The sequence below is a fragment of the Pogona vitticeps genome, chromosome 5 (assembly GCF_051106095.1).
Source record: "Pogona vitticeps strain Pit_001003342236 chromosome 5, PviZW2.1, whole genome shotgun sequence".
Classification (NCBI taxonomy): domain Eukaryota; kingdom Metazoa; phylum Chordata; class Lepidosauria; order Squamata; family Agamidae; genus Pogona; species Pogona vitticeps.
Window position 1 is genome coordinate 144,499,619 of NC_135787.1, and position 19,333 is coordinate 144,518,951.

Here is a 19,333-nt window from a genome sequence, read left to right on the forward strand (position 1 = left end):
GAAAAAATAATATAACTAATCAGTAATGATTTCTCTTAACATTAAGGTGCGCTAGATCTTTGACACTTTTTTAAAAATTGTTTTTGATATTCTGTAAGCCACCCAGAGTGGTAGAATATACCAGATGGGCGGGATATAAATCGAACAAATAAAATAAATAAATAAATAAATAATTAAAAAAATGAATGTCATATCCGTCAAACTGACCCCTTAACCACATGCATTGGCTTCTTTTCTTTCTGATGGTTTGCAAAGCTCGTGTATCTGAGTCATTAACACATACACTTGGCAAGAATCTGTTCTCCATTATCCCAGAGTACATGAAATGCAACAATGGGCTCAACTTATAGGAAGCCAGCTACCACAAGAGGTGGTGAGTGCTCCAGCACTGGAGACATTCAAGAGGAATTCAGACAACCACCTGGCAGATATCCTTTGATCTGTATTCCTGCATCGAGCAGGGGGTTGGACTTGATGGCATTATATGCTCCTTCCAACTTCACTATTTTATGATTCTGTGATACTTGCTTTTGTTATATTATTGTTTATTATTAAAATAAGTTAAATAAAATGCAGAGCTGGAAGAGATTCTATGGATCACCAAGTTCAGCCCCTGTCAAGGAGGCACAGTGGGGAATTTAACTCTCAAGCATATACCTAAACCACCAAGCTAGACTTCCAAGACCCAATATTTCCACACATTGTGGATTGAAACTCCCATAATCCTCAACCATTTGCCACCCTTTCTGTGGCTGATGGAATTGTATCCAGAAACATGTGGACGAGAAAGGCTTTTGAACACTGATATTTAGCATACAGCTGTGTTTAATGTATTATATTCTCTTATTTTACAACATTATCTGCTCTGACAAAGTAAAATTAGTAAGTACAGTATATGTTTTCAAACTATGGCTGAAATCCAATAGCGAGTTGCAACTGGAGTAAGCCCATTGAATCCATGGAATTTACAGCGGAGTTGACTTGTTAAATCCTCACTGATTCGGCAGTCCTACTCTAGTTGTGACTTACTACTAAATTTCTTGGGAGGAAAGCGATGACAAACGTTGACAGCATCCTAAAAAGCAGAGACATCACTATGCCAACAAAAGTCCGCATAGTCAAAGCTATGGTTTTCCCTGTAGTAATGTATGGAAGTGAGAGCTGGACCATAAAGAAAGCTAACCGCCGAAGAATTGATGCCTTTGAATTGTGGTGCTGGAGGAGGCTCTTGAGAGTCCCCTGGACTGCAAGGAGAACAAACCTATCAGTTCTAAAGGAAATCAAGCCTGAGTGCTCACTGGAAGGACAGATCCTGAAGCTGAGGCTCCAATACTTTGGCCATCTCATGAGAAGAGAAGACTCCTTGGAAAAGACCTTGCTGTTAGGAAAGTGTGAAGGTAAGAGGAGAAGGGGACGACAGAGGATGAGATGGTTGGACAGTGTCATCGAAGCTACCAACATGAATTTGACCAAACTATGGGAGGCAGTGGAAGACAGGAAGGCCTGGCGTGCTGTGTTCCATGGGGTCACGAAGAGTTGGAAATGACTAAATGACTAAACAATGACTAAATTTCAACCTGCATTATCTATCCTGAGAGGCAAGGTAACATTTATTTATTTATTTAAAATATTTTTACCCCACCTTTCTCCTTAAAAGGACCCAAACACTTGGGATTTCCAGTCTTCTTAAGGTTTAGAGTTGATGTGAAAAATTATATGTTCTCCTGCTGGTGGCTAAGCACCTCAGATAGAGCTGTGGTGCATGTGGTCACATTTCTTCTCAATGGTGAGCCTTGTAGCATAAAATGTGGCTCTTATTTCCTGCGGATTAGCATATTAGCATATGCGTGTGTGTTTTTCCCTTTGAGGAGCACAGGGCAAAGTCCCCTCCTTTTTAGTAACTGCAAAAGTGTTATGTAAGGCTGAGATATTTCTCTGAAAACCACTTTTCTGCTCATTCATCATGTGGAGATAAACTGATAATAAATCACTCAGACAGATCACAGCAACGAAATTCAAGAAAATCCTTTTTGAAAGTCTAAAGCAAATTGCAGGCATCACTATCCAAAAGGCTTTGGGGGTGATATGAAGCAATGTCATTTTTCAAGAACACATGCACATAAATGTCCATGTTCCAAATGGCCTAGACACAGCATTCTTTCTCACTGCGGAAGAATGGAAACTACTCTTGAGGTGCTGTATTAGGTACACACAATACTGAACTGAACTGAAGCAGCATTGCAGAAATAAGTTGCACTAAACCCAGTAGGACCTACTTCCATATATATGGCTCAATTTAATACGTGAATGTGTAAACTTAACTTGAATAGCAGGATTGCTCAGTGATTTATGTACAGAGATTGGGAGTTTGATTCCCCCACTGTGCCTCCTATGAATAAAGCCAGCTTGTGTGGCCTTGGGCAAGCTGCACAGTTCCAGGTTTCCCCCAGAAGAAGGGAATGGCAAACCACGTCTAAGTACTCTCTGCTTAGAAAATCCTGGAAAGTGTTGCTATTGTTCAGAATTGACTTGACCACATAAGATTATTATTATTAGATTTAAATTGGGGTGAATAACTCTGGTGAGTCCAGAGGCCAATTCCATACGCCCCAGACCTTGTTGGGGCTACACACTAAAATGGCCCCAAAACATAGGAAATGAAATCAGAAAGGACTAGAATTCCATTTCAATTTTGAAATGCCCCATTGCCATTCTGGAACCTTCCATGAGCAGCAATTATGCTCTTTATGTTGGAAAAAGAGGGGGTTAAAGAAAGGCTAAGGGCCACAAAAAACAATTCAGGGCAACACTTGGCCCACCTCTGATTTTAATTATTACACTACAGCTTGTATTCATCTAGAAGTACAAGAGGTTTCCCCACTCCATGAAGCCTCAGAGAAATTTCTGCACACATGCAGCTCTGTATCGCAATCCATTGCCGCATTCTAGCACTGTCCTACTAAACCTTTTCAAATTCTGATTTTTATATATCTTAACTTTTTGTCATTACTATCACAAACAATATTTTTTTTGTCTGAGTCTCTCAACCTCACCTGTAGAATCCGTCCTATATGTGCTTACATGGACTCACCTTTGGGCCAATGTGATGCAATGGATACAGCATTGAACCAGGCTGCTGAAATATAGAAGTACAGAATAATTAAGTTAGAAGGTGCCTATAAGGCCATTGGATCCAACCCCTTGCTAAGGGCAGGAATCCAAATCAAAGCAGATCTGACAGATGGTTGTCCAATTTTCTCTTGAATGCCTCCAGGTAATTGGTTCCATTGTCATACTGCTCTAACAGGAATTTTTTCCTGATACTCAACAAAACTCTGGCTTCCTGTAACTTGACCTCATTATTACATGTCCTGTATTGTGCCATGATCAAGAACAGACCCTTCCCCTCCTCTGTATGACAGATTATGTCCCTCTTCTGTATGACAGCATTTCAAGTATTTGAAAAGTGCTATCATATCTCCTCTCAGTCTTCTTTTCTAAAGGATAAACATGCCCAGCTCTTTCAGTCTTTCCTCATATGACTTGGTTTCTAGTCACTTGATCGTCCTTGTTGCCCTTCTCTGAACTTGTTCCAGTTTGTTGGCATCCTACTCATGTACCTGAACAATGCTTTTTTGTTACTTTTAGTGTCTCTTGCTAACCTCAGCTCATTTTTAGTTTTGCCTTCCTAAAGCCACCCAGACTATTTTTTTCTTTCTCTTTCTATTCCTTTTCTGCTTACTGGAAGATTGGACAAGAAAACTATCTGTGCTCCTTGAGTCCTTGATTTTCCTTCTCAGAGCTTCAAAATCTGATGCCATTTCTTCATAGTTTTTCTTGGCTGTGTCATTTGTTACCATGTGGATGAGAAGAAAAGGATGCACATCTGTGGATTTTATGAGCAATGGCTATCCTTCCATCACATCCCCAATATGTGCTCCAGGGAGACAGCATACCTGGCAAGTCCATGGACCTTCATGGCATGTTTTAGTTTCAATCCCACACTGTAGGGAGTCTCCTTCTACAATTATTCTTCTTCTCTTCTTCCTTTTCTAGGGTGTGCGTTCAGTGACTCTGCTTGGCTCAGCTTCAGCCTCTCTCATGTCCTCCTGAAGACATGAGTTCAGATCCCCTTGCTCTACAATGAATAGTCACTACTGAGGGGAAATAATGAACCACTCTTTGAATATGTCACATATCTTGCCATAAGTGGAAACAAGGTGACAGCATTATGTTTTGTTTTGTTTTTAATTTTCCCACAGTAAACATGGCATTAAATCAAAAGCAGTTTTCATATGTGTAAAAGGTATTAAAGGGATCCTGAGAATACTTTAGAGCTAGACAGACAAGAACCACACACTGGATGTGAACTGAACAGCTAGGCCTAGACCTATTTGGTCTAGTAATCTGGGGCCCTATAATGGCAAGCAGGGCATACATGCAATGACACCCTCTGGCTTGTGTCTCTGAGCAACTGATGTTCACATGTATGTTGTGCCTGATGTCAGAAATAATAGATACCCGTCATGATGATTAGCAGCCATTAGTAGCCATATCACATATGAATTAGCGCCTCTCCATTTATAATTTTTCATTTTTGTAGCCATCACTATAGCTTGTGGTAACCATTCAATTTCAGTGGGCGACTCCAATTTGTAATATTATGCTTCTCCAAGGCAGTCAAAGCTTTTTCTTCATTTAGAGAATTTATCTTCATTTTGAGTCCTTTAGATATTCCTCAAGAAAAGCCACATTGTCAGATGTCTTACGTGCACTGAGTATCTGGATCGTTATGTTCTGCCAATGTAGGACCAATAGCCCAGTTATTTCTTTCATTATCATCTCCTATTGAGTATGTCCCAGTAAAGGTAAGTATGGACGACTATCTGAGGACCAAATCACATGGACTATTTGAATCATTTCTTTTTCCTCCTTTTTTAATACTGATATATTTGTATGCATAGTCATGTGGTATATAACGGGGATGGAGACTCGAGTTGCAGGACTTGCTGTCAAGCCGGACTTAAGTCGCACCAATGATTTGACTTGGACTCAAGTCAGGGTTGTTGTTTTTCAAGGACTTGGCTTGCAACTCAAAAACCATCCTCCCTTTTTTCCTGGGGGGGGGGGAAAGTTATTTTTAATGAAAACTCAGACTTCGGACTTAATACCAAAGACTCAGACTTAGGACTTAGACCCAAAGACTTGCCAACATCCCTCTTATATTTAGCACTGGGCCAGTTAAACATGGCTGTCCATTCAATTGCTACATTTCATGCTATTTGTACCAGTTCTGTAGGCTACACATGCCATCTCATACAAATAGATTCATTTGCTGTCTTGTTTCTGAGTCCCTGCTGTCCTTAAATTTTCTTTCTTTCTTCTTTTTTAATAATTTGTAAGTGATATATCACTACTTTCCAATCACATTCAACAGTTAGTCAATGTGCAACTACTGGTGTATGTCACCTGCAGCCCTTCCTTCCTTCCTTTTTAAATGTTCACTTCCCTGTGCCTTTTTCCACTTTCCAGTTTTCTTCCTCCCCTTTTCATTCTTTCTTCCTCCACTTTCCCCTTCCCTCCTTTACTCACTTATCCCCCTTTCCTTATTTTCCTGCATAGCTCTTCCTCCTAGTTCTTGGTTTTCATTCCACCCCTTGAACAGTGTCAGGAGGAGGAAGTGGGGTTTAAAAGACTTGCAAAGAATTGTGAACAGCAGGCTTTGTTTGGTTTTTTTTTTTAAGGGCGTTAATGTGACACCTTTTTCTTTCTCCCCTCAAACAGTTCCAAGCAGGAAACGGTCCTTTCACTGCTCAAGCCCTCTTTCCTTCCTTAAACCTTGAAAGGGGTGGGGGTGGGGAGGCTGACTCTTTCTGAGCAATGTATTTGTGTTGTTGTTGCTGCTACTGCTGCTGCTGCTGTGAGAACCTTTCATGGATAGTAAGCAATTTATCAGCAAACATTTATTTTAAAAAATTTAAAGGGTTGTAACTGGGGTTCTTTTGGCATGTGTGATCAACCACTGAGACTCCAAATAAATACGTATGCTAGAAATGGGCCTGAGATCAGACTCCTCCTCCCAAGTCTCTGTCTTGTTAGAACCTGCCCTTAGGAACAGTTAATGTTGCTGCTGAGTTCCCAGTTGTGACATCCAGATGTATTTAGCCCTGCATCATCTTGGGTGCCCCAGTTGTTCTACACACTGAGCTAGGAGGTCTATCCCTAATTCTCTTATAGTCAAAGACACACACATGAACACAGGCAGAGAAGCATTCACTTATATCTGATTATTTATTTATTGTGACATACAACATCTGTCACACCTTTGCTCCATGAGTGCAGGATGACACCCAGAGGCCCTGTTTCTTAGTAAAGAAGCAGGCAGGAGTGAACTGGTTGGGAATATTCTGAGCTGGGGGTGCAGTTTAATCCTTAACTTGTCAAACAAGTGACTTCTGGTTCCGCCCTCCTGCAGATGAAGGCAAACTGGGATATTCATTCACTGGGCAAGGGGGCTAAATGCTTTTCCAGACAGTGTTATTTTGGTGCTGGAACTGGACAGGATTTTATAATCAAGTACATCCACAATTCAAATTTCCACATTTACAGCTCCATGTTTATGTACATTTGGCTCCCAAATGTACACATTTTTAAAAATCTTCCATTGATAACAGAATAATTTTACCAAGTTTTCTGATTTTATTTTAGGTCAGAGTGTTTTTACTTCATAAGTCTTAGGAAGCAGGATAAGGTCCTGTGTCTGTTAGCAAGTCACATCAGCAACAGTGCTGGCTGTTGTGATTGATGAAGAATAAGGCACATTGATCAATGTTGGGTAGAGGGGGGAGAATGTGTTTTTATACACTTGCATGCACAGTGCAGGTGCACACACAGGTATACACACATACAAAGAGGCATTCCCAAACAAACAAATACAGAGGCAGGCAAGCACATGGAGACATTCTGCATCTTATCTTTGTGGGTGTATAACTTGCCTGTCTAAATTTCCATTTAGAACGGAGCTTATTGCAAGGCAAATGTAAGTGTAAACAAAGTGGGTCCTCCCGGGAAAGTGTCCTTTAGCAGCTGTCTTGGAGAAACCCAATCTTTACCAAACTTGGAGGGACTGTAGAGAAGAGTCAGTAGAAGATTTTCCATGATTTTGGTGTCCCTAGGTGCCTCTTCTTCCTCCTTCTCCTTAGAGATTAAACATACAACAATAAAGAGCTAGCCATTTTTGGTTTAGACATAGCCTTCAAAATCTGTGGTCTGGGGCAACTATCTCCCTTTGCCTAATGGTTGGGCCACACCTGTCCTCGTGTCATTTAAAGGAAGCTAAAAGGTATGAGGTCTGAAGGGTGCAACTGTGCGGCCTTGCCCAAATGGCAAACAGTGGTTCATGTGCAGTGGAAGAGGAAACGGAGGTGATGTGCAGAAAGTTGTGAGCTGCATGAGAGATGCCCAGGGCCAGCTACACTTTAGTACAGAAGAAGGGGCAATGTTGCTGAAGGGATATTGGCATTCAGGACCTGAAGCCATGAGGGCAGATGACCTCTGCCCTGTAAAGGGCTCTTTTTGAAACATAAGCATTAGTTCTATTGCTGCCTTCCTTGTCAGAAAAGCAGCAGGTGGGTGAGGATGCTGAGGACTTAGGAGTCTGTTTCATGGACTGTGTAGCCCTGTGGCACATCTGAGCTTGCCTCCCCAGGTATGTTGTAAATTGCTGTCTTCCCACATAAGGTACACACACAGATATTTGGAGCCCCAAAGCTGCACTGCACTCTTGAAGCAGATTGTGTGACCATGAAAACTTGTGTTATAATATATATATTTTAGTCTTAAAGGTGTTACACAGTTCTTTATGATGGTATTGCCTTAATCAGAATCTCAATTAGTATAGCCCCATGCTATCCAAAACTTTATTTGGAATCACTGTCTGTCTTCATGATCAGAACGACGCAAATACTATTATTATATTAGTAGTACTTTTGCACAGTTATTCCTGGTCAGAGAAGTTTGCATTTAAATTTGTACATGATTATGTATGTCATATTCATTCATCTCTGATGAGTGCGAGGGCTACTCCCAGTGCAAATATGTACCCTTCATTTCTGTGGTGTATTCTGTGTATATAAATGGTACTTACAATTTAACAGTGTTTGGGGGGAGTTCTCGTACTAAAATCACGTGGATTCGTGAAGATCCATGTTGGAACCCTCTTTTTCTCCCTCTCTCATTCCTTACCACAAAGTCAGTGTAGCTCTTTCAAAATACATTCAGCTTAAAAATGGATTAGAAGTTTTCCCAAAAGGCTGTACACACCAACTTAAATACCATGCGACTGCCATGTGATTTCTAAATTGACTCCATTTAGAACGGAGCTTATTGCAAGGCAAACATAAGTGTAAACAAGCCCTAAGAAACATTTTTCTCCCATTTCACTGCAGGAGAAGTGAGGCCAAACCAGTCAGACCATTTCAAGAGTGGCATTCAGATGTCTGAAGCAGCCTTGAAGGTGTTGAAGAAGAGAGCTCTGTGCCATATGGATGACCCAGGATCTCTTCAGCTAATGTACCTCCTGCCTTGAAGATGGGAAGAAAGAGGACGCTGTTGACATTAGATTCAACAGCCAGCCCAGCTGATCTTGATACGAAGAACGGGAAGGTAGCACTATCTTATACCCTGCCTCAGGCAACTAAATGTCTAGAGTTAGCCCTGACACAAAAGGTACAGATATATCTTTTCCATGCGAGCAAACAAGAAAGCCTGTGTGGATAAGGATCTTCTTTGTGAGATATGGAGCTCTGAATAGAATCTTCTGTTCACAAAGTAATGAGACTGGTCCCTATTTGCCGGGAGGGGGGGGGGAATCAAGACTTTGGAAAAACAGTGGAACATTTCATTTAATTTAAACGTTTTATATTCGTTTCATAGAAAAACACCAGATAAATTCTGGACAGCTTCTAACTGATTCAGTTAACAAATATCAGAAGATAAATAGGAATTCAATAATATTAATTACTTCAGAAAAATTATAAATACTTTAAATCAATTGGTGATTATACAAGGCTGACTCTTATAAATAGTTATTTTAAATTGATAAATATTAATAAATACTTTTATATATTAAAATATTCCTCTCTGTGTCAATAAACAATATTATCCCATGAGATTTGGTCTGCATCTCTTCTGGTCTCTGGGATTTTGTCCTCTGCTTCTCCTCTTTCTTCTGTTCTCTTCTTTGTTCACCTCCAGCAATACACTATACATTTCTAATATCACCTTGCGCTGGATTTTCAAATCACTCAGCTGTTAGAAATGAAAAATATTGATCAGTTTTAAAGTTGCTGATAATCATGCAAATAAAGTAGCAAACACTGTGGTCTATGAATATTTATTGAAAAGCAGTTGTAGTAGCAAAAGAACTGTATATCACTGAAAATCCCTGCCCAATCCCAAACCAAGGAAAAAAACATAAAACAGCCAAAATGGAGTACATGTAAGTTACTGATTAAAACAAACAAGGCTGTGCCAGCTCAGAAATTGTTAGTATTTCTGAGTATTTCCTTGACTTAGCTAGTAATCTTGAGGACAGATTATTGCAATACTCTCTACATGGGGTTGCCCTTGAAAGCAGTTCGGAAGCTGCAGCAAATACAAAACCCAGCAGCCAGGCTGGTGTCAGGAACATCAGAACATGATCACATATCTCCTGTCTTTGCATGTTTGCACTGGCTCCCTATATGTTTCTGGGCCAAGTTCAAGGTGCTTATGTTGACATCCAAAGCCCTTAGGTCTTGGCTAATTGTCTGAACTCCTCTTCCTCAGAAAGACCTTATATTCTGGGATGTTACAGGTGGCCACTCCGAGGAAGGCTTGAAAATCAACAACCAGGAATTGCACCTTCTCTGTGGTGGCCTCCTCATTATGGAACTCTCTCCCAACAGAGGTGCAACAGCCCCCTTCCCTCCTTGGCTTTAGAAAACAAGTGAAAACGTGACTGCTTACATAGGCCTTTCACAGCCTTACCCCGGATCAATTTTGTTTGTGATCACTCATACACCTTTAATTTTGGAATAATTGTCTCTGCTTTGTTGCCACCCTTTGTGTTTTGGTGTCTTCTATATTATTTTAGAAACTTTGTTTTTCTCCAGTGTTTTATTAGATTATATAAATAAAATAAGTATTTATCTGATTGTTGTTGTTTGTTTTTTAATTATACTGTAGCACATATTTTCCCCTACTTTTTTTCCTTGGTGCTCACCTTGTTGGGGAAGTTAGAACAGGGCACAGCATTTGGGCCAAAACTATTGTAAGCTTTGTGGCTGAGAAAGATTTTGAACCCTCCACAGCTGAACTCTCAGACTCAGTCTTGTCACTGTATTACATTGCCTCAAACTAGGTGACTTCTAGCTTTACATGTCTCTCTCCCTGTTCCCATGTATGTCAGAATGCACATTGCCTAGTGCAAGAAGCCACTGATGAACATCCATCTACTTTGATGAGAGGGAAAGCATAGATTAATTTCCTATGTAGGTAAGTACATGACAAAGATCTTTATGATGTCTTGTTTCTCTGTTAAAGCAGATTGCCAATACAATGAGACAGCCAGCCAAGGATTCTCTCTCCTCCCTAACATATAGGAGTTCTCACTTCCAGAACAAGAACAAGACACCTAGTAATTTTTCCCCTTCCATTGTACTTCCTTACAACATGCATAAAATGTTCCCACCGTCTTTGCCCTTTGTCAAATTAAGCATACACACAACAAGCACAAAAGTGAAGGCTGATTGTTCACAAAGATGCAAACAACCCACTCAATGCTTCTGCTTTTTAATAAACCATAGAACAAGGCAGGAGTTTTAATTTTGCATTCTCTGCACTGAAATGTACAAATATTAGTCTCACAGCTGCATGTATTTTTTTTCAAGGTTAAGTATGTTTTTTTGTTTTTGTTTTTAAATCCCAATATCTCACAGGCAGGGAGAAATGTCCTTGTGTTTTCTTCTTTGGCATGTAATCATGAGACAAATGTGGATTTACATCCCTCTTCCTAGGATACCAGTCTTGCTATCGCAAGCTATCAAATGAAAAGCTTGACTGATTTCACTTTGGATGTAAAGTAATTCAAAGGAAATACTGGCTGAAATCCTGTTGTACTGCTCCACATGTCCAATGGAGTTGACATCAGCAGCAGTAAATCGCTGCTATCTAAAGGCAATTTTGGTCCATACAAATCACACACAATATGACAAAGTCACATGCACCCTGAAATCAACAAAGGAAGTTTTAAATCATAGAACTCAGCCACAATATTTCAGCCAATTTATCCCTACACACTAAAATCTCCCGCCACACCTCTTGTTTGAGCAATGTTAGAGGTATGCTTCTGGGCCAAGTTCAAGGTGCCAGTGTTAACCTATAAAACCCTATGTGGTTTAGGAGGACCTTGCTATCTCACAGAGCAGCTCTCCCTCAGATCAACTTCCCATCCAACCCACACCTTGGTGCCGGTGGCCAACCAAAAGAAGTCCAGAAATCTTCAACTAGGATCCAGGCCTTCTCACTAGTGGCCACCTCACTATGGAACTCCCTTCTGGTGGAGGTTCGTCAGGCACTCACCCTCCTTGGTTTTAGGAAGCAAATTAAAATATGGCTGTTTACCCAGGCCTCTGAAAGCCTTACCCTTTTTTAACTTAACTACTATGTAATTAAGTGACCGCCCTATGTGTATTGATTATTATTTAATAGTTGCTTTTATTTCTGCCATCTTGGGAGTAACACAGTCTTTGTTAGAGCTGGGGTTGAGTGTAGGGTTTGTTTGTTTGTTGTCATTTTAATCTTTTTCATTGTGTATTTTTGTTTATTTCTTTTGTAGCCACCCAGAGCAGTGGCTTTACTTATTTTATTTATGTAAATCAATCAATCAATCACCAAAATTCCAAAATTAACCACACTTTGGTTTCATCAGGCCCTGTACTGAGAATTGCTAGATACTCCTTTTGTTTGTTGCTGTCAATAGCAGACTAGCCTGTAAAATGTGTGCTTAACATCAACAGTGATGCATTCATTCACTGATTCTGAACAAGTATCAGAAACTGAGAAACTTGCTTTTTTGAACTACAGCTCCCAGAATCTCTGAATGAGCAACAGGTTGTGGCGGTCAGGGTTTTTTGGGAGTTATAGGCAAAAACTGGGTTGCACAGCCCCAGTAATGCAAAGGAAAAAAACATTAGCAGCAGCTGATTGGCTCTGATGGAAAGTTTTGAATTTCAGGATGTGCACAGCTCACACACAATGAGATAAAGTTCTCAGCACCCCAAAAATGAAAAAGTCATCTTTAATCAGAGTAATTTCTCCCAGGTTTAATTCTAACCTTGTACTGTGAGCTAACCCCTCACTGTGATCAGACACACCCTAACATTTATCACTAGTCATAGTTCTTGCTTTTTATCAAACTACAGAGCAACAGAATATTGTGTCAGCAGCTGCATTTCATGCTGCATGGAAGGAAGGAAACATCTGCGTCTTAGACGCTACTGTATACATGAGCATATTATCTACACTGATAGTCATTGCTCAAATGCATTTCACCATAAGACTAATCGTCTGTATGGGATCTACTCTTTTTGTTTCCATTGCACAGTGAGTTGAGTTTTTTTTTTAATTGACATATTCTAGTTGATATATTAAATATTGTGAATGAAAAATGAATCTTACCGGAAGCTTTGACAACTCAATTATATCTTTTGCTTTTTTCAGGCTTTCACTGTATTTCTCTTTATAATGCGTCAGGGCTTCTAATAATTCCTTCACATGAGCTGAAGTATGACTTTTAGTTGCAGTGCTCAACAATTCTAAGTATGTAGAAATCATCTGGGCTAACAAGATTTTTCTTTCATTGTCCTGCCAGAAAAAAATAAATAAATCAGCAAAACGAATACACTAATGATATTTTCCCCACAACAATTCATGTTGCATTTCAGATCAAAAGCCTCCAGCTGCTTCGGACTGAACGGGGAATTCTCTCCTTAATGCTATAGTTGTTAGAGAACCACTGAGATGGGGGTGGAGGAGACAAAGTAATACTGGGTCTCCTTGTGAAATCAGAGTGGCATCTCACAAGTTTCTTCAGATGTGTTGCCAGGATTGTGTCTGTCAAAGTCAAACCTTTAATATTTACCATTCCCTTGCTTGTCTTTTCCTTACTTGTCTCATCAAGAAAAAGAATGCAAACATAATCCTAGTTCTGTGAAGCTGGTTGGAGATACAGTGTATGTCCTCCTTACTAGAGGTTTAATCTTCTACGACCAACCAGTCTGCTAAACAATGCAGACATTTCATCTCAGCAGACTAGAGTTGCAGAAAATCTGTTGCCCAGCTATCAGAAGGTGTTTTATAATCCAGGCAGACCAGCAAAGTATGCCTTCTTCCCCCATCCACACAGCAAAAGTGCATAGGACTGGAGTCCAGTCAAATTATATTGGACCCTGACTCAGAAAATGCCACAAGCTTCACTTCTCTTTCCTAACATTAAAAACACAATAATAATAAATCAACAACTAACCATTTTCTGTCTCTTTTTTAATGCCAGAAAATTGCTGTGTGAGAGGGCTGTATTCTCTAGCCTTCACCACCCCTCCAAAACCCCACACAAATTATTCAGATTACCTGTGACCATAGGCTGCTCTTCAGCCTGTGTAGGAAAACATCTCCCCCATCAGCAACATCAGGCAGAGTAGCATTCTGCAATATACAAGGCATACAGCTCAACCACATTGATAACTGAATTCAGTCTTGTCAGTTAAAGCTTTGGTTCATTTCCAGCTCTTTCTGTACTTCTGAGGGAATTTTTTCTCAACAACCAGATCTACAACGACTATTATTTTTCCTCAGGCTTGAAACACATGGCCCAATTTATTTCAAATTCCATTTTAAAATGCAAATTTATTCAGTACTACTGGACTACTGTTATTATCCACTCAGAAGAAGACTGTAACTTAGACAGCATCCTCATTCACTTTCTTTATGTTGCATACTTTAGATCTAGAGAAACAAAGAGTATCATTGAAAAAAAAGTTTATGAAAAATTTTGATTTGAATTTTTGCTGGTTTTACAAGTATTCCAGTTGTAATAAATTCATGAAATGGAGAAATATCAGTTCCTTGCCAATAATGATAACTACATCCTAATTTAATTATAGACCTTTTGTTTTTCAAATTACAAGTGTTTGTGTTTATTTATTACCAGGAGATTACAAGTGTTAATTCTCCAGTGTGTCTCTTTGATGCATGCTCATGAATTCAACATAGAAAATAAAAGAGACATTTCTGATCTCTGGATGTACTTCCTGATCAATAAGTTCATTTATTTATAGTCTTAACTTCTCACTTTAGTCACTGCAGTAACATACAGTTTTAGCAGTAAGCACAAAGAAATTTCCTGCAAAAGTTTTGTTCAAGGCAGTGCTAATACTGTTATCAGCCAAAAGAGAAAATGGCTGTGAATTCAACTGCAGTTTCTTTTCCTTTTTTTTCATAAGTGTTTGTTTTTGAGGCTACAAGTCCAAAACTACTCCGGCAGGCTGTGGTATTCTGAGAAATAATAATAATAATAATAATAATAATAATAATAATAATAATAATAATAATAATAATAATAATAATAATAATAATAATAATAATAATAATAATAATAACAACTACTACTACTACTACTACTACTACTACTATTATTATTATTATTATTATTATTATTATTATTATTATTATTATTATTATTATTATTATTATTATTATTATTATTATTATTATTCTGCCTCTTCTTAGGAAGTATTGCCATGTCCCAATTCAAAAGTGGAGCTGCTTTTCGCATTCAACATGTGAAGGCCATATCCCCCTTGACTATCTTTTAAGCTCTCCTTCAGCATTAAAGAAGTCCAGCCACATGAACACAGAAGCTGCACATACAGCCAAACACAATGCTCCCTGAGTAACATTCAAGCCCATTCTCAGTAATGCCCAACTGAGGTGTGTACCTATGGGAAACAACGCTACTGCATTCTCAAGCTGAACACAGGGAAGACATGTTGGCTAGAGACCCTTCCATGACCGCAGCTCACAAACTAAAGAGCCTCCTTAAACACCCTTCACTGAATCTAACATTGGAACAAATGTGCTTCCATTAGGAACTCAGCAGAGTTTAACTTGTCACCAGTGAAATGACTCTTACACATTAAAGAAATAGGTGTATGAAGAGGTACTAGCCAAGTTGTCGGGACCTGGTGCTAACCATGAAAATACTACAAGAGGGATGCCAGGTCCTCGAAGTCAAAACCATCTCTGCCCATAACACTTCAATCAGTCAATTCCTCCCCGAGAACTGTAGTTATAAACCAAACAATTAATGGATCAGCACTAGTTTTCTTTTAATTCTTTTCAGATTACAGAAACAATGTTACATTTCTAGCTCACAGCTAAAATAAAATCGTCTTATGAAATGTGAGGATATTCCAAAACTCTCACGAATGGGCGAGAGGGGCAGACTCTGTGCCATCTAGCCGATGGGTACCAAACTCTATAAAAGAGTTATGAATTATAAATTTATGTCCATGACATTATATGCCCAGTTCTAGCTTGCTGTCCCCAGAATACTGACAGTTGTAAATGGAGAAAAGAAGAAAACAAACTGAAGGTGTACTTACAAAGTCTTTTTGCAACTGGGTGATCGATTCTTTTATGTCTGCAAAAGTTGAACGAGGGTGATCTTGTCCACTGGAACAACCAATAGCCCAAAAAACAAATAGACAGATCTTCCAAGCCATTGTTCTCAACCCAGGTAGAGACTGCTTCGTTACAGATTTGGAAGTAGGACCAACAAGGATATTGTAACTTGGTTGTCTTTTGTACCTGCAGGTTTGATCCTAGCCTCTCTGGGGTGGTGATATTTATACCGCCTCGCTTAAATTTTTTAACTAATCAGAATTACGCGTTTTTCACACATTTCTGGTGATGGTGTTAGATAAGAGGTGTGCCTGGTTTTTATTAATAGGTTTGGTTTGTGGGATCTCAGCATCTAAAGTTTCCTTTAAGTGACTGGGTTCTCCATATGATGAATGATTTGCTATGTGTCCAACCTGCAGTTCTAGGAGGTTCCCTCGAAAGCATGCCCACATTAACAAGAGGGCAGAGGAAAAAAATTCCACACATACCCCACCTTACCCCACTTAGAGGAAACCCCTTACACAGTACTCTGAAACTGCTTCAGCACTTTGTGGTGGGGGAGCAAGAAGCAAGACAGGAAATTCAGGTTCAAAGTCTCATCTTGCCAAGTGTATGTGTTAATGACTCAGATACATGAGCTTTGCAAACCATCAGAAAGAAAAGAAGCCAGTGCATGTGGTTAAGGGGTCAGTTTGACAGATATGACATTCATGGTTTTTTTTTCAGTGTCAAAGAGCTACCGCACCTTAATGTTAAGAGAAATCATTACTGATTAGTTATATTATTTTTTCATAAATAACCACCTACTTTCATATCTACTTCTGGGAGCGGGGGAGGCATTTCCATGCAAATTTTTAGTGGTCACCAGATTGATAACACTCAAAATAAAGGGTACCAGTGAAATTCACTAAATTCCTTGAGAGCAGGCTTACATACAAGCCCCTTGGAAACAGGAGAACTATCCTTGTGCTGCAAGAACTAGATTCATAGAATCATAGAATCAGGAAGTTGGAAGAGGCCTATAAAGCCATTGGGTCCAACCCCCTACTCTACACAGGAATACAAATCAAAGAATATCTGCTAGGTGGTTGTCTAAATTCCTCTTGAACATCTCCAGTGTTGGAGCACTCACCACCTCTTGAGGTAATTGATTCCATTGTCGTACTGCTCTAACAGATATTCAACTAATATCTAGCTTCCTGTAATTTGAGCCCATTGTTTCATAGCCCGTATTCTGGGATAATGGAGAACAGATTCTGCCCCTCCTCTACATGACAAGTATTTGAAAAGTGTTATCCTATCACCTCTCTGCCTTCTTTTCTCAAGGTGAAACATGTCCAGTTCTTTCAGTCTTTCCTCATAGGGCTTGGTTTCCAGCCCCCTGATCATCCTTGTTGCTCTCCTCTGAACTTGTTCCAGTTTGTCAGCATCCTTCTTGAAGCATGGTGTCCAGAACTAGATACAATACTCAAGGTGAGGCCTAACCAGTGCTGAATAGAATGGAATAGCATCTCACAGGATTTGGAGATGATATTTCTACAAGATATAGCATCCTAAAATAGTATTTCCTTTTTTGCAGCCATATCACACTGTTGGCTCATATTCAGTTTGTGATCTACAACAATTCCAAGGTCCTTCTCACTCATAGTATTGCTGAGCCAGGTATCCCCCATCTTCTAACTGTGTGTTTGGTTTCTTTTTCCTAGGTGCAGTACTTTGCACTCATCTTTGTTAAATTTCATTCTGTTGCTTTCAGGCATGTTACCATAGTCTCTCGAGACTGAAGGATGCCTATGATGCTTTCAGGCCAGTACTCAAGCCTATCCAGATAATTGTGAATTTTTTTTTTGTCTTCCATGTTATTAGCTATTCCACCCAAATTTGTTTCATCTGCAAATTTAATTAGCATTCCCTGTATCCCCTGATCCAGGTTATTAACAAAAAATATTAAAGAGGATTGGAACCAGAATTGAACCCTAGGGTACCCCGCTTGTTACTTCCACTTAATTTGAAAAGGAGCCATTAATCATCACACTCTGAGTACAATTCTGTAGCCAACTGTATGTCCACCTCACAGTTGTTCTATCCAGCCCACATCTAGTTAGCTTGATAATCAGAATATCATTGTTTTGCACTAATCCAAGACCATCGTATTCTACAGTCAAGTGGTGAATTTGTGTATTGTCAGCTCAAAGTGCTCAGAAAAACGGTCATGACCAGGGCAGGGTGGAGGAACAACCAGTTTATGAATTTATTATTGATTTATTATTTTATTTCTATACTGCCCATCTGGCTAACAAAGCCACTCTGAGTGGTTTACAAATTCCACAACATTATAAACAACAATACAAAAGATTATCCTCTGTTGTAGAATAGAAGTAAAAATGAGGAAAGGGGGGGGGACACCACTAGAATTCTTTACAAGACTCCAGAAAGCAGAACCCCTTTCAATTGTCTAGAATAAGACAGGTAATTTATTTATGTATGTATTTATGTATTTATTTATGTATTTATTTATTTATTTACCACTCATCTGGCAGCCAAGGCCACTCTAGGTTACAGAATCTTTGTTCATTTTCAGCATTTGTATATCACAGAACTTCCTATCCTATCCTTTCCTTTCCGGTTCTGAGTTTTCCTAGGGTACCTTTTTTAAAGGTCTTGAGTACCCTATCCTGAGACTCTCCCAGGGCAAAGTGGAGCCTCAGATGCTGAAGGGAGTGGGATAGACAGCTTTCCATGACTCTAAATTAGATGTTTCCAGCACCAAATGTGGGTTATGCCATTGTAAAGTTACACCACTGGATTTTGCCCACTGTCAGCTTCCATTAAGAAAGGCACATTTAGATTTAAAAATATAAAAATGCATAAGCATATACAGTAAATAGGTTTTCACCTGGAATCCAAAATAATAAATGTTGGTTTCAGGTAACTCTTCCACAGTGAGAACACCATGGGTGTCTCTTTTGTCAGTAGTTAAGTATATGTCTTTTATGGTAGGCACAAAGGGAAGGGCCTTCTCTGCTGATCTGAATTGCACAGGCAATGCTGATATGAGAGATGTTCCTTCAGAGATTTAGGCCCACAATCGCATAAGCATTTTGACTTGGGCTGAGAAGTGAGTAAGCAGCCACTGTAGTTCCTTCTGAAATGATGCAATACGGCTTGCCATCTAAACAGACCAGCAAGAATTCTAATTGCTTACTGATTAAATATTATTGACCACCTTCAAGGGCAGCCCCATCAGCAATCCATTACTAAAGCAACCTGGAGCTCCCTAACAGGTAGACGGCTGTAGACTATTCCTATCAAAGACTGGCACTGTTAGATGAGACCAAACAGTAAAAGATGCTAGCAGGGCAGGGCCAGCCTGACTGTCAACCAAACTGAGGCATTTGCTTGAAGCAGCAAAATGCAGACGATGGTGGCTGAACCATCCACAATCTGCTGCTCGAGCCGGCTGCCACTGCTGCCGTCGCCACCACCACCACCCATCTCTTTCCTTCTTCTAACACCTGCTTGCTTATCCAAGCTTAAGATAGCAGAATTAAACCATTGTAGGTAAACAGGTAATTTTCAAAAAAAATAACACGCACACACACACACACAC

At 39.6% G+C, this 19,333-nt stretch overlaps 1 protein-coding gene across 1 annotated transcript; it reads right to left on the reverse strand.

Moving 5' to 3' along the window:
* Nucleotides 1-8,869: 8,869 nt before the first annotated feature.
* IFNG (interferon gamma) lies at nt 8,870-18,961 on the reverse strand. The gene is made up of 4 exons (XM_020785998.3): nt 15,705-18,961; nt 13,672-13,746; nt 12,721-12,906; nt 8,870-9,309 (listed from the first exon to the last, which is right to left on the reverse strand). Exons 1-4 carry the CDS (start codon nt 15,822-15,824, stop codon nt 9,160-9,162), a joined length of 531 nt encoding a protein of 176 aa, XP_020641657.3. The 5' UTR covers nt 15,825-18,961; the 3' UTR covers nt 8,870-9,159.
* Between the last annotated feature and the right edge of the window lie 372 nt (nt 18,962-19,333).

What these genes read in the sequence shown, in the direction of transcription:
- IFNG (XM_020785998.3), bottom strand. Translation starts at nt 15,824, where the DNA reads ATGGCTTGGAAGATCTGTCTATTTGTTTTTTGGGCTATTGGTTGTTCC. An exon ending in CCCAGTTGCAAAAAGACTTT is followed by an intron (nt 13,747 to 15,704) that starts GTAAGTACACCT and finishes TGTATATTGCAG; the next exon opens with AATGCTACTCTGCCTGATGT. An exon ending in AGAGCAGCCTATGGTCACAG is followed by an intron (nt 12,907 to 13,671) that starts GTAATCTGAATA and finishes TTTTTCTGGCAG; the next exon opens with GACAATGAAAGAAAAATCTT.